This window comes from Clupea harengus, chromosome 15 (assembly GCF_900700415.2).
Source record: "Clupea harengus chromosome 15, Ch_v2.0.2, whole genome shotgun sequence".
NCBI lineage: Eukaryota > Metazoa > Chordata > Actinopteri > Clupeiformes > Clupeidae > Clupea > Clupea harengus.
This window is the reverse complement of record NC_045166.1, coordinates 14,028,683-14,049,597: the sequence shown is the minus strand read 5'-3', so window position 1 is coordinate 14,049,597 and position 20,915 is coordinate 14,028,683. Positions and strand designations below refer to the sequence as shown.

At 45.7% G+C, this 20,915-nt stretch overlaps 1 protein-coding gene across 5 annotated transcripts in view; it reads right to left on the bottom strand.

The window, feature by feature from the left end:
* Positions 1–294: 294 nt before the first annotated feature.
* Positions 295–20,915, bottom strand: part of LOC105909561 (MAM domain-containing glycosylphosphatidylinositol anchor protein 2-like) — a 219,706-nt gene continuing 199,085 nt past the window's right edge. For all 5 annotated transcript variants that reach the window (XM_031581962.2, XM_031581965.2, XM_042709933.1 and 2 more), the window contains exons 14-17: positions 20,251–20,412; positions 15,397–15,530; positions 14,725–14,824; positions 295–1,390 (exon numbers count right to left, since the gene is read on the bottom strand). In XM_031581962.2, coding sequence (XP_031437822.1) covers positions 1,302–1,390; positions 14,725–14,824; positions 15,397–15,530; positions 20,251–20,412 — 485 coding nt within the window. In that variant the 3' untranslated portion in view covers positions 295–1,301. The remainder of the gene's footprint in view (positions 1,391–14,724; positions 14,825–15,396; positions 15,531–20,250; positions 20,413–20,915) is intronic.

The window sequence follows — 20,915 nt, the reverse complement described above, 5'->3', positions numbered from 1 at the left end:
CTTCCCTACACCCACCACCCCCTTGCCGGCCTGCTGCCTGGGTATTGAACGGCATCACGACTAATGCCAGAAGCCCCTGCCCTCTGATGGGTCACATGAAATGGGGAGGCTTCAAACACACACACACACACACACACACACACACACACACACACACACACACACACACACACACACACACACACACACACACACACACACACACACACACACACACACACACAGCCCAGATCCTAGGTCTCAACTTTGACCTCCCTCTACCAGGTTTTTTTTTTTTTTTTTTGGGGGGGGGGGGGGGGGGGGCAAAATAAATGAGTAGAAAATAGCCCATGTCAGACAGCATGTATGGTGTTTGTGTTGTGCTCCTGACCAGGCTCACAGGGGGTTGTTTATTCTGTTGTGTTCTTAATCTGAAGGCACTTTGTTTTTACGGCAGAAAGTGGCTTCGAATCCAGTACTGATTTGGAGAATTGAGATGGGAGAGGAGGAGCTGGGCTTTTCTCTTCATCTCTCTCTCTCTCTTGCTCTCGCTCTCTCTCTCGCTCTTCTTCTCTCTCTCAGTTCTCCCTGCCTCTGTCTGCTTCTCAGGCAGCTCTCGCTCTCCCAATCTCACCCAGCCTAGGCTAGCCCAGCCAGAAGACTAGGCAGCTGGTCGATGGGAAACAGACTGAAGCTGATGTCATATTAAGGAGCAGTTTGATGATGTGTTCTTTTGTCTCCCTCTCTCTGGTTTCAGCAGGCTAAAAATAAGGAGCATCGGGGAATGGGACACGGGGGTGTGATAGAGGAGCTGGTGACGACATGCTGCTGGGGATCAGCGCAGGAGGTGGGAGGAATGGGACTATGAGATGAAGAGCTTTGATTTTGTGTTTTTTTCAAGGAGGGCATCCAGGGAATTGCATCAAAAAAAGCATGTCTTCAGTAGCCGCCTTGTTTCCTTATTGTCAGTTCCTTTTTTTCTGTCCATTGGCATACAGTTGTCAGTAACCAAGGCCTTGTGCTTTTGCAGTACTTGAGTACGACTGAATGTACAGACAGAGGTCCTTCCCTCTCTGCCCAAAGGAGCGTCTGACTGAAAATGTTAGTTAAAAAAAAAAGAAAAAAGAACAATAGCAAATCTTTATTACTTTCTATGCTGATATTTCCCTTTTGTGAGTTTCGTTTGAGTGGTGTGGAGTCTGTGCTGTGTCCCTCTCTGGTAATATCCAAAAGCATTCATCTTTGGTGACTAAAGAAAGAGGGTCCAGACGCACACGGGCTCCGCTCACTGAGGCGTTCCTCTGCCTCACTTCAGGGGAGGGTCACCTTTGACCCCTCAGCAAGGTCATCACCACGGTGACCAGCAGGAGCCATATATGGATTTCCTTGGGAGGAGCCTTGGACTCTTCAGCTGAGAGGAAGAGCACAAAAGAAAGGAGACGAGGAGAGGGAGAGACAGAAGGCGAGAGAGAATCAGAAAAAAGAAATAGAAAAGAGAGAGAGAGAGAGAAAAAGAAATCAGAGGGAAAGGGAGAGAATAAGAAAGATAGAATGGAGTGATTAAGAATAAAAGTAAAGGAGTAAGATGAAAAGAGGGGGGATTGAAAATGACAGAAAAAAGAAAGGTTAGATACCTCATCAATGACATCATGTCTAAGCTTACATACTCGTATGAATAAATCCATCAATGACATCATCTGTAAACTGGCATACTCGTATGAATAAATCCATCACATGATTAGTTTGTCTATGAGCATGTCGCTGAGGTAATTACTCTGAAACACCACAAGTGTCACGGACGTCAGGCTAGACACAGACTTAGCGATGATTGAGTTTATTTGGATTCAGCCAGAGACAGTTAATAGGCAAACGGAGTATGAAGACAAACTGAACAGACTGGAGATGGTACTTAAACGAACTAGGAACAGAAGACAACACACAGAAGATAGCACTTACACGTAACTAGGAACTAAACACACAACGCAACGTAAACAGAAACAGTCTGTTAAAAAGGCTGCTTCACCAGCTGCATCCAGCTGTGCACCCCTACTGTGCCGGCCACTCACGGGACCTGGGGTCCATGAAAGGTCAGCCTATCAGTTGATCCCAGAGTTCCGTGGGGCTCGTGCACAGTGGAATTTCACTGACCATTTGGTCAAACCCCAACAGTTTCTAAACGGTTTCAAGGCTCCCCTTCATCTACACTATATAAGGCCGACCCTCCTCTGGCCAAGTTGTGGGTCAAGTCGAGCGGTGTTGGAGAAGTCATCATCAAGGAGCACATCGGACAATATCACGATCAGAGACATTCACTTTCATTCTTGCCGTGCGTCATTGAGAATGTGAGTGTTTGTGATATGTGTCATCTGTATAATTTGTATTTCACTTGTTACCGTCACTTCAATCAGTTAATGTTAGTAACGGGAGATAATGGAATGTTCACCGTTACGCGGCACGGTGTGAAAGGAACATATCCGTAGTTAATCATAGCCGTAATATTCATAGTGTATATACTGTTTCATTCTTGTTGTATATATCATCTTTATTGTATTTAATTGTATATATTTGTCATTTGTATTGTTAATAGAAACCACGGATTCTATCAGTCAGTTCACGGTTCAAACACGGATTCAAATGTGGATATAAGTCCCTTTACACGGGATAATTATATTCACGGGCATCATTCATCAACCACTTCATGTCTTCACTTCGTGTGTGTGCAATAAATCAGACCTCATTGGAACATTGGCATCCGTTATTGTTCTGACCGGACAAACCTGTGGCGATTGTCACCCTTTTCACAACCAGTAATACAGTCCTTTTGGGTTTCATTCAATTCACATATCACCCTATTTTATATGGTCCTTCTTGCCGGAGATTACATTTACCGCAGTTAAAGATGTCAATGCCAAGAGACAACACTCGTGCTCGCCGTGATGGTCGTCAGTCCCGCTACTTGGATGACTACTCGGTGAAGCTCTCGAGGCCTCATCCACTTCAAACACACGCACTCTCAGAACAAGCCGTTGGTGGTGCCAGCAGACACAGCTATGAAGACGTTCTAGCACCCCCTGCTGGACAACCGTCGTCAAGCCACCTCCAAGAGGCATTCCTTTCAGCCCTGAGGGAGATGCAGGATGACAACCATCAATTAAGGATGGATTTACTGCAGATGTTGCAAGCCCTCTCACCGCGTGCATCGGATGCACCACCAGCTCCAACCACCAGCTTCGCTCCACCATCAGGACGACTCCACGTCGTAGACAGTGGGGTATCCAAGGCCAGTCATCAAATCCCTGACTTATCGTCCACGCCGCTGCCAACCAGTCAGGCATTCATTCAGCCAGTGGATGACCTGCGAGGTGTGCCGTGGCCTGCGTCTCATCATTCTCCGCTGGTGGTCCAACCAGATGATGACACGTTCCCGCCACCACCTCCGCCAGTGTCATACCACGACATGGTCAGTGCGGCAGAGCAGAGATTGCCGTGTCAGGTGCCAGGCCCACATCATCCACCTCAACAGCCTGTGACTGTGCTGACTGACCATATGCGGAGTACGCATATCGGTCCAGGGTACAGCCCATCTGCTCACGCACCGCCATTTGAAGTGCCAAAGCAGCAGGTTGAGGTGTCATTCATTCACGCACCGCTGGAAGAGCCACCTGACCGCCAGGGAGGCGTCAGGGCGAATCAGAGCCCAGCCGTGCATCCCACCACTGTCCTGCTTGGGTGTGACTCCCCCGTCAAGGCAGTCGAGCCCACCAAGACAGCACAGCCCTCACCACGGAAGCCAGAGCAGCCACCGAAGTACTGTCCGTTCTGCCACAGCATCCAGCACTACTTCAACCAGTGCACAGCCTTCAGAGTGCTGTCAAAGGATCAGAAGGTCAGCTGGATCCAGACAGGGAAACGGTGCCGGAGGTGTGGGAGAGATCATCCAACAGTGCAGTGCTACCTCAAGGCCAGATGTCAGACATGCAATCTGACGCATCTGGAAGTGCTGCACGAGTTGAACATCAGACCGGAGAAGCCAGCCCCCGCCATTCATCAGCCAGTGACGTACTACCTTGATCCTGCCAGGAGGGGTAGTAGTGTGCTGCTGAAGCTGGTGAAGGTGTGCTTGTACAATGGCAACAGGAAGATGGAGACGTACGCCATCTTGGACGACGGTTCCGAGCGCACAATGCTGCTTCACAGTGCAGCTCAGGAACTGGGTCTTCAAGGACGGAAGGAGGATCTGGCACTCCGGACTATCCGTCAGGACGGCAAGTCTGTGCCAGGGAGGTCAGTTTCCTTTTCCGTGGCATCAGCCAGTCACCCTCAGAAGCGGTTCAGGATAGAGCAAGCTTTCACCTCAGCAAAGCTTAGCTTATCCACCCACTCATACCCGCTCAAAGCCCTGCAGAAGGCATATCATCACCTCAGAGGTCTGCCCCTGCAGTCATTCAGTCAGGCCCAACCACTGCTCCTCATCGGGTCTGACTACCCTCATCTCATCACCCCAGTTGAGCGAGTGCACCTAGGCCCACCAGGTGGACCGGCTGCACTGAACACACGCCTGGGTTGGACACTGCAAGGCCCGTTCAAGGTACCCCTGCATCAGTCCTCCACCCCTCAGTGTCTACTCACTGGGACTCATCCTCCAACAGTTGAGCTGCCTCATCACATGGCTCAGCCCTGGCAGATGGATGTCTTGCCCTCCCCGAATGTGAAGCTCATCACATGGTCAAAGCAGGACACAGCCACTGTCAGGTCACAGGAGGAGAAGACAGTCAGAGTGAAGGTGGATCGCCTGCCTCATCAAGCACTCCAACAGTCCGTCCTTGGTCCCCGGTGTGGCACTGGGAAACGGCTGCGTCAGGAGTCCATCCGTGCAGAGGCACGGAGCAGCAAAGGCACAAGGAAGAAGCCTTCCCCGTCAGCAGGAAGAGACGGGTCAGCATTCTACGAGCCTGCTAACCTGCGGAAGTCAATCTTCTGTGGTAACGTCTCTGTGACCTCTGCTCAGTCTCTTCCAGATCCCGGAGGTTTCAGCAGCTACCAAGAGCTGCTGGAGGCCTCTATCAGAGCATGTCATGGGGCGGCCACGCCCACAGACCCCGCAGCAGAGGACGTCAGGCAAGCTGAGCTTGCTCTCCTCCGGACAGTTCAGAGAGACTGCTTCCCGGAGGAATTCATTCTTCTTTCTACAGGGAAACCTGTCCCTGCAGCCAGCAGACTGCACACGTTGGCTCCAGAGTTCGACTCAGGGGTCCAGCTGATCCGTGTGGGGGGGCGGCTCCGCAGGTGTGAGTCCCTGGAGGAGGTCGCATTGCACCCCATAGTGCTGGATCCTCATCACCCCATCACCAAGCTCATTATCCAGGATGGTGACAGCCGGCTCATGCATTCAGGCCCGGACAGGGTGGTTTCTGAGCTACGGCGACGGTTCTGGATCTTGAGGGGGAGACAGGCCGTCAGGAAGCACCAGCACGGCTGTGCTGAGTGCCGAAGATGGCGCAGCAACTCAGTCATTTCCAGAATGGCTGACTTTTCACCCATCAGCTTGCGGCTTTCCAGGCCGCATTATATTTCAACAGGTGTGGTTGCTTCAAACTACACCTCATCAGCATACGGACAGCGCAGATCCAGGTCGAGGACCGGACCTACACGTGGCCCGTTGCCATCAGACTCCCATCATTCCTGCAGGATGCAACTGGCTCACTTCATGGACAACAACTTTGCTACGCAAAGTTGAGGGCGGCTGTTAAAAAGGCTGCTTCACCAGCTGCATCCAGCTGTGCACCCCTACTGTGCCGGCCACTCACGGGACCTGGGGTCCATGAAAGGTCAGCCTATCAGTTGATCCCAGAGTTCCGTGGGGCTCGTGCACAGTGGAATTTCACTGACCATTTGGTCAAACCCCAACAGTTTCTAAACGGTTTCAAGGCTCCCCTTCATCTACACTATATAAGGCCGACCCTCCTCTGGCCAAGTTGTGGGTCAAGTCGAGCGGTGTTGGAGAAGTCATCATCAAGGAGCACATCGGACAATATCACGATCAGAGACATTCACTTTCATTCTTGCCGTGCGTCATTGAGAATGTGAGTGTTTGTGATATGTGTCATCTGTATAATTTGTATTTCACTTGTTACCGTCACTTCAATCAGTTAATGTTAGTAACGGGAGATAATGGAATGTTCACCGTTACGCGGCACGGTGTGAAAGGAACATATCCGTAGTTAATCATAGCCGTAATATTCATAGTGTATATACTGTTTCATTCTTGTTGTATATATCATCTTTATTGTATTTAATTGTATATATTTGTCATTTGTATTGTTAATAGAAACCACGGATTCTATCAGTCAGTTCACGGTTCAAACACGGATTCAAATGTGGATATAAGTCCCTTTACACGGGATAATTATATTCACGGGCATCATTCATCAACCACTTCATGTCTTCACTTCGTGTGTGTGCAATAAATCAGACCTCATTGGAACATTGGCATCCGTTATTGTTCTGACCGGACAAACCTGTGGCGATTGTCACCCTTTTCACAACCAGTAATACAGTCCTTTTGGGTTTCATTCAATTCACATATCACCCTATTTTATACAGTCCATGATAGGAGTTAAACTAAGGAACAAAATACACAACGCTCAGAAGATCCTTAGGGTCATTGGTCATTGGTAAGAATAAAAACTAGGAAAACTGATAGTCTGGAGCTTGACGAAAGAGCAAGAACCAACACCGGGAGCGAATAGTCCAGAACTTGATGTAGGAGCAGGGACAAGCACGGAGAACTAGTAGTGCGGAGCTTGACGAAGGAGCAGGAAGTTATGTCCATACACGACGAGAACAGACAAAAAGTGAGGGGATTGAGGAGTTTAAGTAGACTGGTGGAGGGAGAGACAGATGCTCATGATTAGGAAATCAGAGGACTGGGAATGTGACTGAGGCAGGTGAGTTGATTCAGGAAGGGGCGTGGCAAGAGTAAAGACAAAGAGGCCCCCACTTGACCAATAACTGCTGTTACTGTTAAAGAGTTCTACTGTTACACTGTTACTGTTACAGTTAAAAAGGACTACTGTTACTGTTCCAGTTAAAAAGGCCTACTGTTACACTACTGTTACTGTTACTGTTCCAGTTAAAAAGGCCTACTGTTACACTACTGTTACTGTAACTGTTACTGAGGCCTACTGTTACACTACTGTTACTGTTACACTACTGTTACTGTTACTTTTAAAAAGGCATACTGTTAAACTACTGTTACTGTTACTGTTAAAAAGGCATACTGTTACACTACTGTTACTGTTTCACTACTGTTATTGTTACTTTTAAAAAGGCATACTGTTACACTACTGTTACTGTTACTGTTAAAGAGGCCTACTGTTACACTACTGTTACTGTTACAGAGGCCTACTGTTACACTACTTTTATTGTTACACTACTGTTACTGTTACACTACTGTTACTGTTAAAAAGGCCTACTGTTACTGTAATTGCAGTCACAAAAGTTTTGAATTAGTTTCTCCACTATGTGGTATCTTGTGCTACTAAAGATGTTTGATGTACAGTATGTTTGACTCATTTTCCCAGAATGCATGTAACATGTCACTTCCTGTTGATAGTTGGATGAATGACTGGATGCACGCATGAGGTCAAGTTTAGCTAGTATTAAGCTACTAGGTGAAGACGATACAAGCTGAAATATTTTCTCATGCTCTTTAAAGAACTGCAAGCTGTATATCCCTCTTAGTCCACAAGCAGGCAAAAGTGGTATGTTACGTTTTGTTTGGTTATTATTTTAATAACATTTAAGATTGTTCTTGTGTGTATGAATGTAGGATTGATTGCTGTATGTCTTTTATTCATTTCTGTATAGTTCTACGGTGTATTGGTGTCTGTGTTTGTCAGCGCAATAAAACATCAGTGTTAAAGAACCTGGACCTTGGATGTGTGACTAAGGGCGGCATAGTAGAACACTTGCTGCATCGGTGAAGTCGAGGACCAGAAGTTACCTGCACGTTGAAGTCGGCAAGCAATTAAGAGACTTTTCTTGCTCGGCAAAGAAGCAACGCATCGCGTTCTAAAGATTTATGGACATTCTCGTTCATCGAATTGTTTCAAGCGTATTTTGCCATTTTGAAAGTTGCACTTATTAATGTTGTTTGAATATTGAATGTTAGTAGCTATTGCTGTGTTACACATTACTTGCATTGTAGCCTAGCCTGATTTAAATGCTAAATGCTATGTTTAAGGTTGACATATCCATTTTGAATGATATTACATTGTGGTCTAACCTGTACCTGCAGACTATTGTAATTGATATAATTCATCCTTCAATTCACATTAGCCTTAACTGACACATTAAGTTTAATGTTCAAACACTAACATTGCAGTTTACAGAATACTGATGCAACATTTCATTGGCTATTTTAATAGCAAATTAGCTTAATCCTCAAGCATAGTTTTGACACCAGATATTAATTTAACATGTCAGACATTAGTGAAAAGACAAATCTTCCTGACCCAGAAGACCTGAATAAGAAACAAGTTGATGAAGACAAACAAATTGAAGAATCTAAACAAATTGAAGAGTCTACACAAATGCAACAGGCACACAAAAGCACAGATGCTGATGATTCAGTGGAACCCCCAGACGTTCGGAAAAGTCAACGCACACGCACACTCACTGAAAAGGGGAAGGTGTTGCAAGATGCTAAACTGAATGATCTAAGAAGAGACTTTGAATGCATGTATAAAAGGTGGAAGTATCATATCAATGGATTGAAAAGATCCATTAAACACAAGAGTTTATTTCTGAAGTTGTCACTGCCTTTAATGCCCTTCAAGTTGATGTTAACATCATTTATGATCAAATCAGAACTATTGCAGTGCCTGACCTTGAAATTAGAAGGAAAAATGATTCATGTAATGCCATCACCAAGACTGCAAATGAAAAGGCTCAGTGCTTCATTAATGCTGCTGCTGGTGATCCAGAAGATATACCCTGGCCTGATACTGACTCAGTGTTTGGTCGCACAGAGTCTACTAACGTTTCTTTGCAATCCTTTTCTGCTTCCAAGTTTTCCGATCGGGCCTCTCTCAAGTCAGCAGAGAAAAGGCAGCAAGCAGCAGCTGAAGTGGCAGCAACTCAAGAGGTGCTTAAAATAATGAAATCTCAACATCAATATGAGGAGGAGATACGAGAACTTGAAGCAGAGGAGAGAAAAGTGACCGCTGAGCGAGAAGCACATGAAAAGGCGATGGAAGCAGAGAAGGCAAAGCAAAGAGCTCTGTTTGTAGCAGAAAGCTATGCAAGAAAAGGGAGATTGGAGGAAAAGAGAAAAGATGTGGAGCGATTGGAGGAACTGAAAAGGCATAATGCTGCACTGGCCAGACTACAGGTTTATGCTGGGGAAGAGCCAGAAGACCTCCCTGCTTTAGCCTCTCTAGACAGACAAGGCATTCGTGTCACTGCACTCAACTTGCCTGTACCTCTTGTTCATCCACTTGTGTCCTTGCAAGGTAGGGTCCCTTCAATTAGATCATCTTCTCTCCTCCTACAAGGCCCCACTCATGCAGCAGCTGTACCTCAAGCAGACATACTATCTACTGCACCTGGAGCTACCAATGACCTTGTGAGAATGCTTGCAGAGGCAATAACAGCTAACAGGATTCCGATTCCAGAACCTGCTGTCTACTTCGGTGATCCCTTGCAGTACACAGACTGGAAGCTGTCCTTTCAGACATTAATTGATCGTAAGAATTTGCCAGCCCAAGAAAAACTATTCTTTCTACGCAAGTACGTAGGCGGCTCGGCCAAACGAGCTATTGAAGGATATTCCCTAATCGGAACAAAAGATGCCTATCGTGATGCCTGGGACATACTTGATGACCGCTTCGGAAATCCCTTCATAGTTGGCAAAGCATACAGAGACAAGATACAGTCATGGCATAGGATTGCTTCTAAAGACAGTAAGGATCTTCGTGAGTTCGTAGACTTCTTAACCAGCGTTGAAACCGCCATGCCTTATGTTCAGGGCTTGCCAACTCTGAATGACTGTGTTGAAAATCAGAGAATCGTCGCCAAGTTGCCTGACTGGTTGAGTTCCCGTTGGAACAGAACAGCTACAATCTTCCAAGATGAACGCAAAGCCTTTCCTGACTTCAAACACGTTGTTCATTTTCTCAACAAAGAGGCCAGGATTGCCTGTAATCCTATCACCTCATTGCAAGCATTAAGGCCAGCAGAACAAGAAAGATCTAGACAAAGTGATCCAGATCACAAGCTTCTCAGAAATCGTAACTCAAGCGCCAAGACTTTTACCACAAGTTCAAGTGAGAAGAGCAACCCTGTGTGTGTTTTCTGCAAATGGCATGGACATACTTTGCATAAATGTCGAAAGATCATGGAAAAGCCAGTTGAAGAAAGAGTGAAATTTGTTCAATCAGAGAAACTGTGCTTTGGCTGTCTCAAGATTCCAAGTCCTGCATCTCCAGAAGCACCTGTGAGAAATGCGACAAACGTCATCCAACCTGTCTGCATCAAGATTGGGAGAGAAACCCAAGACTCAGAACTCGGCAAACACAGTCCCTGGTGAGCCAAGGGTCTGCAGAAAGAAGGCCTGAGAAACCCAATGACCATCTAGAGATGCAGCAAGCAACCTCCAACAGAGTCATTCAGAAGAAGAAAAGCACTCACACGTCGTCAATCCTTCCTGTGTACGTGTCAACAGCAGCTAATCCTGAGGAAGAGGTTTTGGTGTATGCCTTGCTCGACACTCAGAGCGACACCACTTTTATTCTAAAGGATATAGCTGATCTGTTGCACGTCAAGCAAGACCCTGTGAGACTCAAGATCTCCACAATCACGTCAAGAACAAAGGTTGTGTCGAGTCACAAGTTGTATGGACTGCAAGTAAGAGGCTTGATGTCTGAAGAAAGAACCAAGCTCCCTGTAACATACACCAGAGAATACATACCTGCCAATAGATCTGACATACCCACATGCAAAACTGCAAAAGGTTGGCCTCATCTAGAACATCTAGCTGATGAGATGCCATCTGAACTTGACTGTGAAGTGGGATTGCTGATTGGCTATAACTGCCCCCAAGTCTTGCTTCCAAGAAATGTCGTCAGTGGCGAAGAAGGCCAGCCATTTGCCCAGAAGTCTGTATTGGGGTGGAGCATCATTGGCTACAGTGATTTTGATGGTGTTTTTGAAGATGAAATCGGAGTCAGTCATCGAATCATCTCAAGAGAAGTCTTTCCAGCCACTCAACCACCTCTCAGACTCAAGTCTGAGGTCCACTTTGTGTGCCGGACCAAAGTGAAGGAAATACTTACTCCAGCAGACATGGTAAAGATCTTTGAGTCAGATTTCACAGAGAGGACTGTCGAAGATGTAGCCATGTCCCAAGAAGACCTGCATTTTTTAGCAAAGCTGAAACAAGGTATCAAGCAGGAGAAGGACGGGCATTTAGTGATGCCACTGCCCTTCAAAGAAGAAAGGCCAATTCTGCCAAACAACAAGGCTTGTGCAGAACACCGACTCCAGTGTCTAAAGAGACGTTTCAGGAAAGATGGACAGTACTATAAAGACTACATGACCTTCATGGCGGATATTATTGCCTCACAGTCTCACAGCAAAGGAGCTCATGGAGTCAAATTGGTTCACTGGGCCAAGTTTCCTGTGGCAAAGAGAACTCCCCAAAGAAGAGGTCAAGGTGGGAGTGAGTGATTGTGACCCAGAGCTCAAAAAGGCCCAAGTCCACACAACCAAAGTAGCGGAGCAGATATCTCTGTTGGATCGCTTGCAAAGGTTCTCAGACTGGAGTAGAATGGTGAAGGCCGTAGCAAGACTCAAGCGCTGTGCAAGGAATATGAAAGGGCTGAAAGAAAGATCAGAGTCCACAACACTTGATGAAAGAAGAGATGCTGAACAATTCATAATCCGCTTAGTCCAAGAAGAAGTCTTCAGGGAAGAAATCAAGGCTCTTAAGCAAAAGAAAGAGGTGAAGTCAAACCAGTCTTCCAGACTGCACAAGTTAAGTCCATTTGTGGATGACCAGGATGTTCTGCGGGTGGGAGGAAGATTGACTCGTGCAGCACTCCATCCCTATGTCAAGCACCCTGCTATTCTTCCTAAGGGACATCATGTTTCTCGTCTACTCATCAAGCATTTTCATGAACGGATTTGCCATCAAGGTCGTGGCATGACCATGAATGAGATCCGCTCTAATGGCATTTGGATTCTGGGATGTAGCAGTGAAGTGTCCTCCATCATCTACAAATGCGTGAAATGCAGGAAGTATCGCAAATGCATTCAAGAACAAATCATGGCTGATCTACCACCTGAAAGATTAGAACCTACCCCTCCATTTACATACAGTGGAATGGACTGTTTCGGACCATTCTATGTGAAGGATGGAAGAAAAGAATTGAAAAGATATGGCCTTCTGTTCACTTGCATGTGTTCGAGAGCTGTTCATATTGCTGTTCATAAGTGCTGGATGATCTCAGTTCTGACGCATTTCTTAGCGCATTGCGTTGCTTCATTTCCATCCGTGGCAATGTAAGTCAGCTCCATAGCGACCAAGGCACTAACTTTGTCGGTGCGAAGAGAGAGTTCATGGAACTCATGAAAGGATTCACTCAAGAGCGCGTGAAAGAGCTAGGCTGTCGCTTCATCCTGAATCCACCTTCCTCCAGTCACATGGGCGGAGTCTGGGAGCGACAGATCCGAACAGTGAGGAGTGTCTTGACAGCCATCTTAGATCAGTCTGCCAGAACCCTGGACAGTTCTTCACTTAGAACTTTCATGTATGAAGCCATGGCAATCGTGAATAGTCGACCTTTGACCTCTGAACACATCAATGATCCATTGTCACCAGAGCCATTAACGCCAAATCATATACTAACAATGAAGTCTGAGATTATAGCACCACCACCTGGAGAGTTCTCTAAAGAAGATCTCTATCTAAAGAAGAGATGGAAGAGAGTCCAATTTCTGGCTAATGAGTTCTGGACCAGGTGGAAGAAGGAGTATCTTTTGAATTTGCAACAAAGGAGTAAGTGGAATAAGAATCGCAGACGTAAAGGTCAATGACGTTGTCCTACTTCAAGATGACCTGGCACCACGGAACCGTTGGAAGCTTGCCAAAGTGGTTGAAGTCTTCCCAGGATCTGATGGGCGGGTCAGGAAGGTCAAACTTTTAGTCAGTGATGCAACACTAGACAGCAAAGGTGCACGCACCACTAAGCCAGTATATCTAGAAAGACCCATACACAAAACAGTATCTTTACTTGAATCTGATTAAAGTGAAAGTTTAAAGTGTTTCTCAAATGCAAATGAAATGTGTTCATGTACTATGTGTGTTTTGATAACTATGTGAAGAATTATATGTGTGAACTTACCTTTGGGTCTTTAAGATCACACCTGGTGTGATGGTGGGAGTGTAATTGCAGTCACAAAAGTTTTGAATTAGTTTCTCCACTATGTGGTATCTTGTGCTACTAAAGATGTTTGATGTACAGTATGTTTGACTCATTTTCCCAGAATGCATGTAACATGTCACTTCCTGTTGATAGTTGGATGAATGACTGGATGCACGCATGAGGTCAAGTTTAGCTAGTATTAAGCTACTAGGTGAAGACGATACAAGCTGAAATATTTTCTCATGCTCTTTAAAGAACTGCAAGCTGTATATCCCTCTTAGTCCACAAGCAGGCAAAAGTGGTATGTTACGTTTTGTTTGGTTATTATTTTAATAACATTTAAGATTGTTCTTGTGTGTATGAATGTATGATTGATTGCTGTATGTCTTTTATTCATTTCTGTATAGTTCTACGGTGTATTGGTGTCTGTGTTTGTCAGCGCAATAAAACATCAGTGTTAAAGAACCTGGACCTTGTATGTGTGACTAAGGGCGGCATAGTTACAGTTACTATTAAAAAGGCCTACTGTTACACTACTGTTACTGTTAAAGAGGCCTACTCTTTACACTACTGTTACTGTTAAAAAGGCCTACTGTTACACTACTGTTACTGTTACACTACTGTTACTGTTAGTGTTACAGAGGCCTACTGTTACACTACTGTTACTGTTACTGTTACAGAGGCCTACTTTTACTGTTACAGAGGCCTACTCTTATTGTGTGCACAGAGGCACTAATGGAAGTAGGCTTCACAGCTGTGAGCCTGTTCCAGTTCTGGCTGCATTCAGGCAGCTGTGAGTATGTGCCTTTCAACTGCCGCCTGCAAATGACAGTGCCACAGCTCTTTCAGATGGGCTAGAATGAAATTAATAGCCATGAGAGAAAGGTGGTGCAAGAACAAATTCAGTTCTTTATTTAAGCCTCAGGAAACTTGAAAACTGAAAAGGGAAACAATGCCGACGAGCAACTTGTTTCCTCCCGACTTCATCAGAGATCAAGCTGTGATGAACAAAGTCCTGATTTCACTGCCAATAGACCCTGTCAATTCCAGCCCATTACCTGTTCCCTTTTCAATTTCCTCTCTCTGTTTGTTTCCCACTGCCCTTCTCTGTGTGCTTTCGCACTCCATCTCAGACTTGTTCGCATTCTCATTTTCTCTCTCCATCTCTCTCTCTCTCTCTCCCTCTCTATCTCATGCTTGTTATCTCTCTCATCATCCCTCACTGCCTCACCCTCTCTCTTTACCTAGGCACCTTTCACTCTGTGTATCGTTTGGTACACAGTGCAGTTACCATGGAGACCATAGAGTCTATACGTACGATTGGGTGGAATGTTGGGGCACTCCCCCTCCTCTAGGACCACGTCGTCGATGGCAATGTCTCCTTCGATCCCTGGACCTCGGACGCCCTCAATCGCCACCTGTGTGGACAGATGAACAGGCGGATCAGTGTGTGAGTGACAGTGTATGTGAGTTAGTGTGTAAGACTGGTTGTGTGAAGGACTGAGTGTTTATGTGAATGTGTTTGTGGCTACAACAGTGGGTGAGTGTGTGTGACTACATGAATGAACTTCTCTGATCATCTGGCAGGAGCAATGAATGAATGAGTGAGTGAGTGAGTGAGTGAGTAAATGAATGAACGAGTGAATCAAGGAATGCGTGAGTGAGTGAGTTAGTGAGTGAGTGAAGGAGTGAGTGGGAGAATGAGTGAGTGAATGAGTGAATGAGTATGTGAGTGAGAGAGTGAAAAGTGAGAGAGTGAGTGAGTGAAGGAGTGAGTGAATGGGTGAGTGGGTGAGTGAGTGAGTGAGTTAGTGAGTGGGTGAATGAGTGAGTGAGTGAGTGAGTGAAGGAGTGAGTGGGAGAATGAGTGAGTGAAAGAGTGAATGAGTATGTGAGTGAAAGAGTGAAAAGTGAGAGAGTGAGTGAGTGAGTGAGTGAGTGAGTGAGTGAGTGAGAGTGAGTGTTTGCAGTTGAAGTCCTGTGGCCTCACCTGGAAGGATGCTGTTGGGTGGATGCTGACTTTGGCCTGCCTCCAGCGGTCGCCCTGGTTACCGTTGAGAGTCCACACAGGGCTCTCTGCTGATGCCGACTGGCCTTTCTGTTTGAGGAACGCATTCAGAGTTCCTGAGGGAGAGAGAGAGAGAGAGGCGGGGAGGGAGGGAAGGAGAGAAGGAGAGAGAAAGGGAGGGAAGGGTAGAAGGAGAAAAGAGAGAGAAGGAGAGATGGGGTAAAGGAAGGAGAGTGGACAGAGATGAAAAAAGAATGTGAAAACAAAAAAAGGAGGGAGAGAAAGAGAGAAACAAACAGCAAGAGAAGATGATGAGACATTATAAAACCTGAGAGAACACCACACTCATCACACACACCACACACTCATCAACATACATGACCTCACACCCCATCTAGAAAAAATGGCCGGCCTCAAGCAAAAAAGACAATCAAGAGCAGGTTTCCATGACGACTAGGCAATGATATCTCCAACAACCAAAGACAAACAAGAGCATGTGTCCATGACTATTGGCTGTGTTAGAAAGAAAGCTCAGGAGGTGGACCTATACATTTCTCTCTCAACTCCAATGCCTTGTCTGGTACTGAAGGAAAGATACAGTAGAAAGAATTCAGAAAATGTCTGCATTTCTGTGTTGGTCTGGCTAGTGGAACATCTTGGAGTGTAACACTCATGTACCCAGTGAGGTGTGTGTGTGTGTGTGTGTGTTGTGTGTGTGTGTGTGTGTGTGTGTGTCGGTGTGTGTGTGTGTGCAACCTCACAGTGGAGGGGACAGTGTGATGTCTACCTGGTGAGACAGGGTGCAGAACCCTCTGACAGAGAGGGGGAGGAGAGGAGGAATAGAGAAAGGGAGGGAATGAAAGTGTGAGGGAGGGACAGAAGAGAGTGAGAGTGTGAGAGAGAGAGTGAGTGAGAGAGAGTCAGAGAGTGAGAGAGTGAGAGAGAGAGCGAGTGAGTGAGAGAGAGTGAGAGTGAGTGGTGAAACACTCAGGATGAGGCCCTAATCCTGCCCACACACCTGGCTGAGAATGTATCAGGTGCAAAGGCCATCTTTGAAGTGTGCTTTACTCTGCTGTGCTAATGAGGCCTTTCAGTTTCACTGCCCCCAGTGCACCCCCCCCCTCCACCTCTCTGGCCCCAACCCCCATTGCCCCCCCCCCTCTCCCCCCCAACCACCACCCCCTCTCTGGCCTGCCACCTCCACTACCCACCACCTCCACACCCATGTGAGCATAAGGTAACAACCAGTAAAGGTGCACCAGCATCAAAAGGATTACCCCCCCCCCCCCCCCCATTTCTCCACCCATCCCTAGTCCATGTGAACATAGGGCGGAGGTGCAGTGTGGCACTAAAGAAAGGCCATTTCACTTTCACTGAAAACTTACATTGTTGGATTTTACAGCTTGGTCTATAAGGTCTATAACTTTTTTGTGTGTATTTTTTTTTAGCTTTTGCTTGGCTAAAGAAAAGGTCAGATAAGAGATAAACACGTGGACATGCACACACACACACAAACACACACACACACACACACACACACACACACACACACACACACACACACACACACACACAAACACAAACACACACAGCCAGGAAATTCTCCAGTGGTTTCTAGGGGTGAGTTTTTACAACATGTCTCAGAGAGGCTGCCACAGTGATGCGGTGGCTGGCTCAACTGCTTAGACAAAGCTATTGGTTAATCAAACACACACACACACACACACACACACACACACACACACACACACACACACACACACACACACAGCCGGTGATGCGGTGTCTGGCTCACCTGCTTAGACAAAGCTATTGGTTAATCAAACACACACACACACACACACACACACTTAGACAAAGCTATTGGTTAATCAAATTGAGTGTTCCATATTAGCGGCTCATTTTCATTTCAGTTTTCAAATGACACCCCCTGCAGTGATCTTTAGCTTGAGCTGCCTCACCAATAACACCAACCACTGATTCACTGCACCGCCTACACACAGGCAAGCTATGTTGACACAGAGGTACATTACAAGGCAATATAAATAAGCCATAAAATGAAGTCAACAGATCAACCCCATGCTCTAACATTAAGATAATGAACATAACTCTCTGCTCATCTCTGTAGACCAGCTGTGCGTCATTGACTGCAATTGACATGCAGTGATTTCACAATATGTGTTTCCACATAATATATAGCGTAGTATATACAGTAAATATTTTTGCAGGATTGTCTAAAATCCTGTTTTCACTTTTGTCATTATGGGGTATTGAGTGTAGATTGGTGAAGATAAAAATCAATTTAAATGATTTTAGCATAGGGCTGAAAGATAGTATATCTATAGGTAGATAGATGGATATAGATATGTTTGAGAGAGAGAGAGAGAAAAGTGATGGGGTCTTGAACACTTTCCGAAAGCACTGTACAGCTGTGCTACACCTGTACACATCTAGGAAACACCTGTACACAACTAGGAAACACCTTTACACAACTAGGAAACACTTTTACACAACTAGGAAACACCTTTACACAACTAGGAAACACTTTTACACAACTAGGAAACACCTTTACACAACTAGGGAACACCTTTACACAACTAGGAAACAGTACACAGGGTGGAGCTACAGCCTTGAGAGTGTGATTGCTGTCTCACTGGCTGTGTCTCTGTGCAGCTGTGCAGCTGTATAGCTGTGCTCTCACTGGCTGTGCACAGAGACACAGCCAGTGAGACAGAGTTATACAGGTGCACACACCTGTATAACTCTGTCTCACTGGCTGTGTCTCTGTGCATCTGTAAAGCTCTGCTCTGTCTCACTGGCTGTGTCTCTGTGCCGCTGTATAGCTGTGCTCTCTTAAACAAAGTCAAAATTTTACCAATAGTAATTCTCACAATCAGGCCTTCAAAACACTGTCAACAACAGTTACAGGTCACATTCACCATTGAAAACATTACAAATTAATTAATTGATTAATTTTGCGAGGGCGAAACCATGATCCTTGTGAACCTGCCCGAACCATATAGTCGTCCCGGAACGGGAGCGCATCTCCTAAGAAGACTGGAAAGATGTAATGGCGGCAAGGTTCTCGTTCAGCATTGTTCCTTGCACAAACACGGTATGAACAATAATTATTATTTTACCTATGCTGTATGCAACGACAACTTAATACAGTGATTTGTCTGAACAACAATAAATCCAAAATGCAAAATGAATGAACGTGAAGTGAAATGTTTGCTGTGGTTTCAGTGATATGTGTGCCACCCATATGCTTCCACACAGGCCAGCCAAGAGAAGCCAGTTAAGAGTGTTATGTGATGATGTACAATAAGGGACATAGGAGTCCATGTTGGCGGATAAAAGTACCACAAAAGTCTGTCGCGTCTGCCATTAGGTGAAGACGTGAAGGTGAAGACGTGCCTATGAAACGCGACATTACAAAAAATGATTAAGATAATAACATTATTAAAAATTGAAGTTGCTGTGCCTTGACGGTCTGGTTTGACTTTGATGTGTGTGTGTGTAGTATCTGTGTGTGTGTAGTACCTTTGTGTGTATGTATATGTGTGTGTGTATGTGTGTATATAGACAGAGATCTTCACACCCATGCCAGCAGCAGTCATCTACACTCATGAGGAGAGAGAGGAGAAACAAATCACACAGGAGTCATCTGGAAGAGATCATAAGGGCAGCAGTATATGTATGTGTGTGTGAGTGTGAGTGTGAGTGTGTGTGTGTGTGTGTGTGTGTGTATATGTGTGTGTAGTATTTGCTTGTGCATCATGAATGTGAGCATCAGTGTGTGTGTATCTATGTGTACGTATGTACGTATGTATGTACAGTATGTATGTGTGTGTGTATGAATGTGAGCATCACTGTGTGTGTATTTATGTGTACATATGTACATGTGTATGTGTGTATGTATGTGTGTATGTATGTATGTATGTATGTATGTATGTATGTAGTATGTATGTATGTATGTATGTACAGCATGTGTGTGTGTGTGTGTGTGTGTGTGTGTGTGTGTTACCCCTGTCCTCCACACACACATGCCCTCTGTTGTGCTCCCCGCCCCTCTCCTGGGATGCTCCCACATTCTCCGCCTGTCACCGTGGCGCCCATCCTCCAGACGAGACGGGACAAGACAAGGCGGCAGCCACAGTCGTGGCACGTGGCTCAGTGCTGACGGGATATACTTCAGCTAATCTGTCAGCGTCACGCTTGTAGGACCACAGGGTCTCATCACACACACACACACACACACACACACACACACACACACACACACACACACACACACACACTCACAATAACACTGTCTGTCTATCTCTCAGACACAGGGTCTCATCACACACACACACACACACACACACACAATAACACTCTGTCTATCTCTCAGACACAGGGTCTCATCACACACACACACACACATCTCCAGCTGACAGCCAGCGTATTTTGCCCTGTCAATCCAGCACGGGCTCCATGACGACGAGGATACTGTAACAACAGCGTGCTGGGGACCATGGGAGCAACATCTGGCTCTTTCAAATGCGCACTCTCACAAACATTCTCTCTCTCTAGCCGTATCTCACAGACAGACACAGACACAGACACAGACACACACACACACACACACACACACACACACACACACACACTCACTCTCTCTATCCACCTGTCAGGCACACACAAACAAATTAATGCAAAACACTCAATCTGTCTCTATCTGACACATACACATCAGGTTAAGGGTCAGGTGGTAGTAAAAACTGGGGGGGGGGGGGATTGCATAAACACACACACACACACACACACTTTAAAACATTCTTGTGGTCTTACCAATGTGCTTGCCATACATGTGGTAGTAGAAACTGAAGCAGTATGCAGGGGGGTTGGTGAGACTGTAGGGGTTCTTGGGGGCCACATTGAAGATGGGGCTGACCAGTCGGGCCTTGTCCCCCTGCTTACGAGGCCTAGACGTCTCAATGTACATGTAGAAACCTGGGGAATAGGAAATGAATCAATGAATCAATTAGTTTCAATGCTCATCTTAGATTTAGCATTTACCTCATTCATTTAGATGTAGCATTTACCACATTCATTTAACTGATTTTGCATGTACCTCATTCATTTAACTGATTTAGCATTTACCTCATTAATTTAGATTTAACATTTGCCCCATTAATTTAGCTGATTTAGCTAATGCATTTAGCTGATAGGTTTAGGTTAGCAATTTTAGTCTACAGTGACTAACAGTGCAGTAGAACAGGTTCACACTTCATCAGCCCACAGCCTTAGTGTTGTTAGCACCTTAAATTGGGTAATAATAATAATAATAATAATACTATAACATAATAGTTGCCATCTATGTGAACTTAGGCACGGCCAGGCATTTGTCAGTCTGCAGTGCTGGTCAGAGCTGCAGTGCAGACGAGCTCTGTGGTGGTGGTGGTGAATTATAAATAGTTCACCTCGTCACCCTCAGACACAGTCCTCATGTGCCT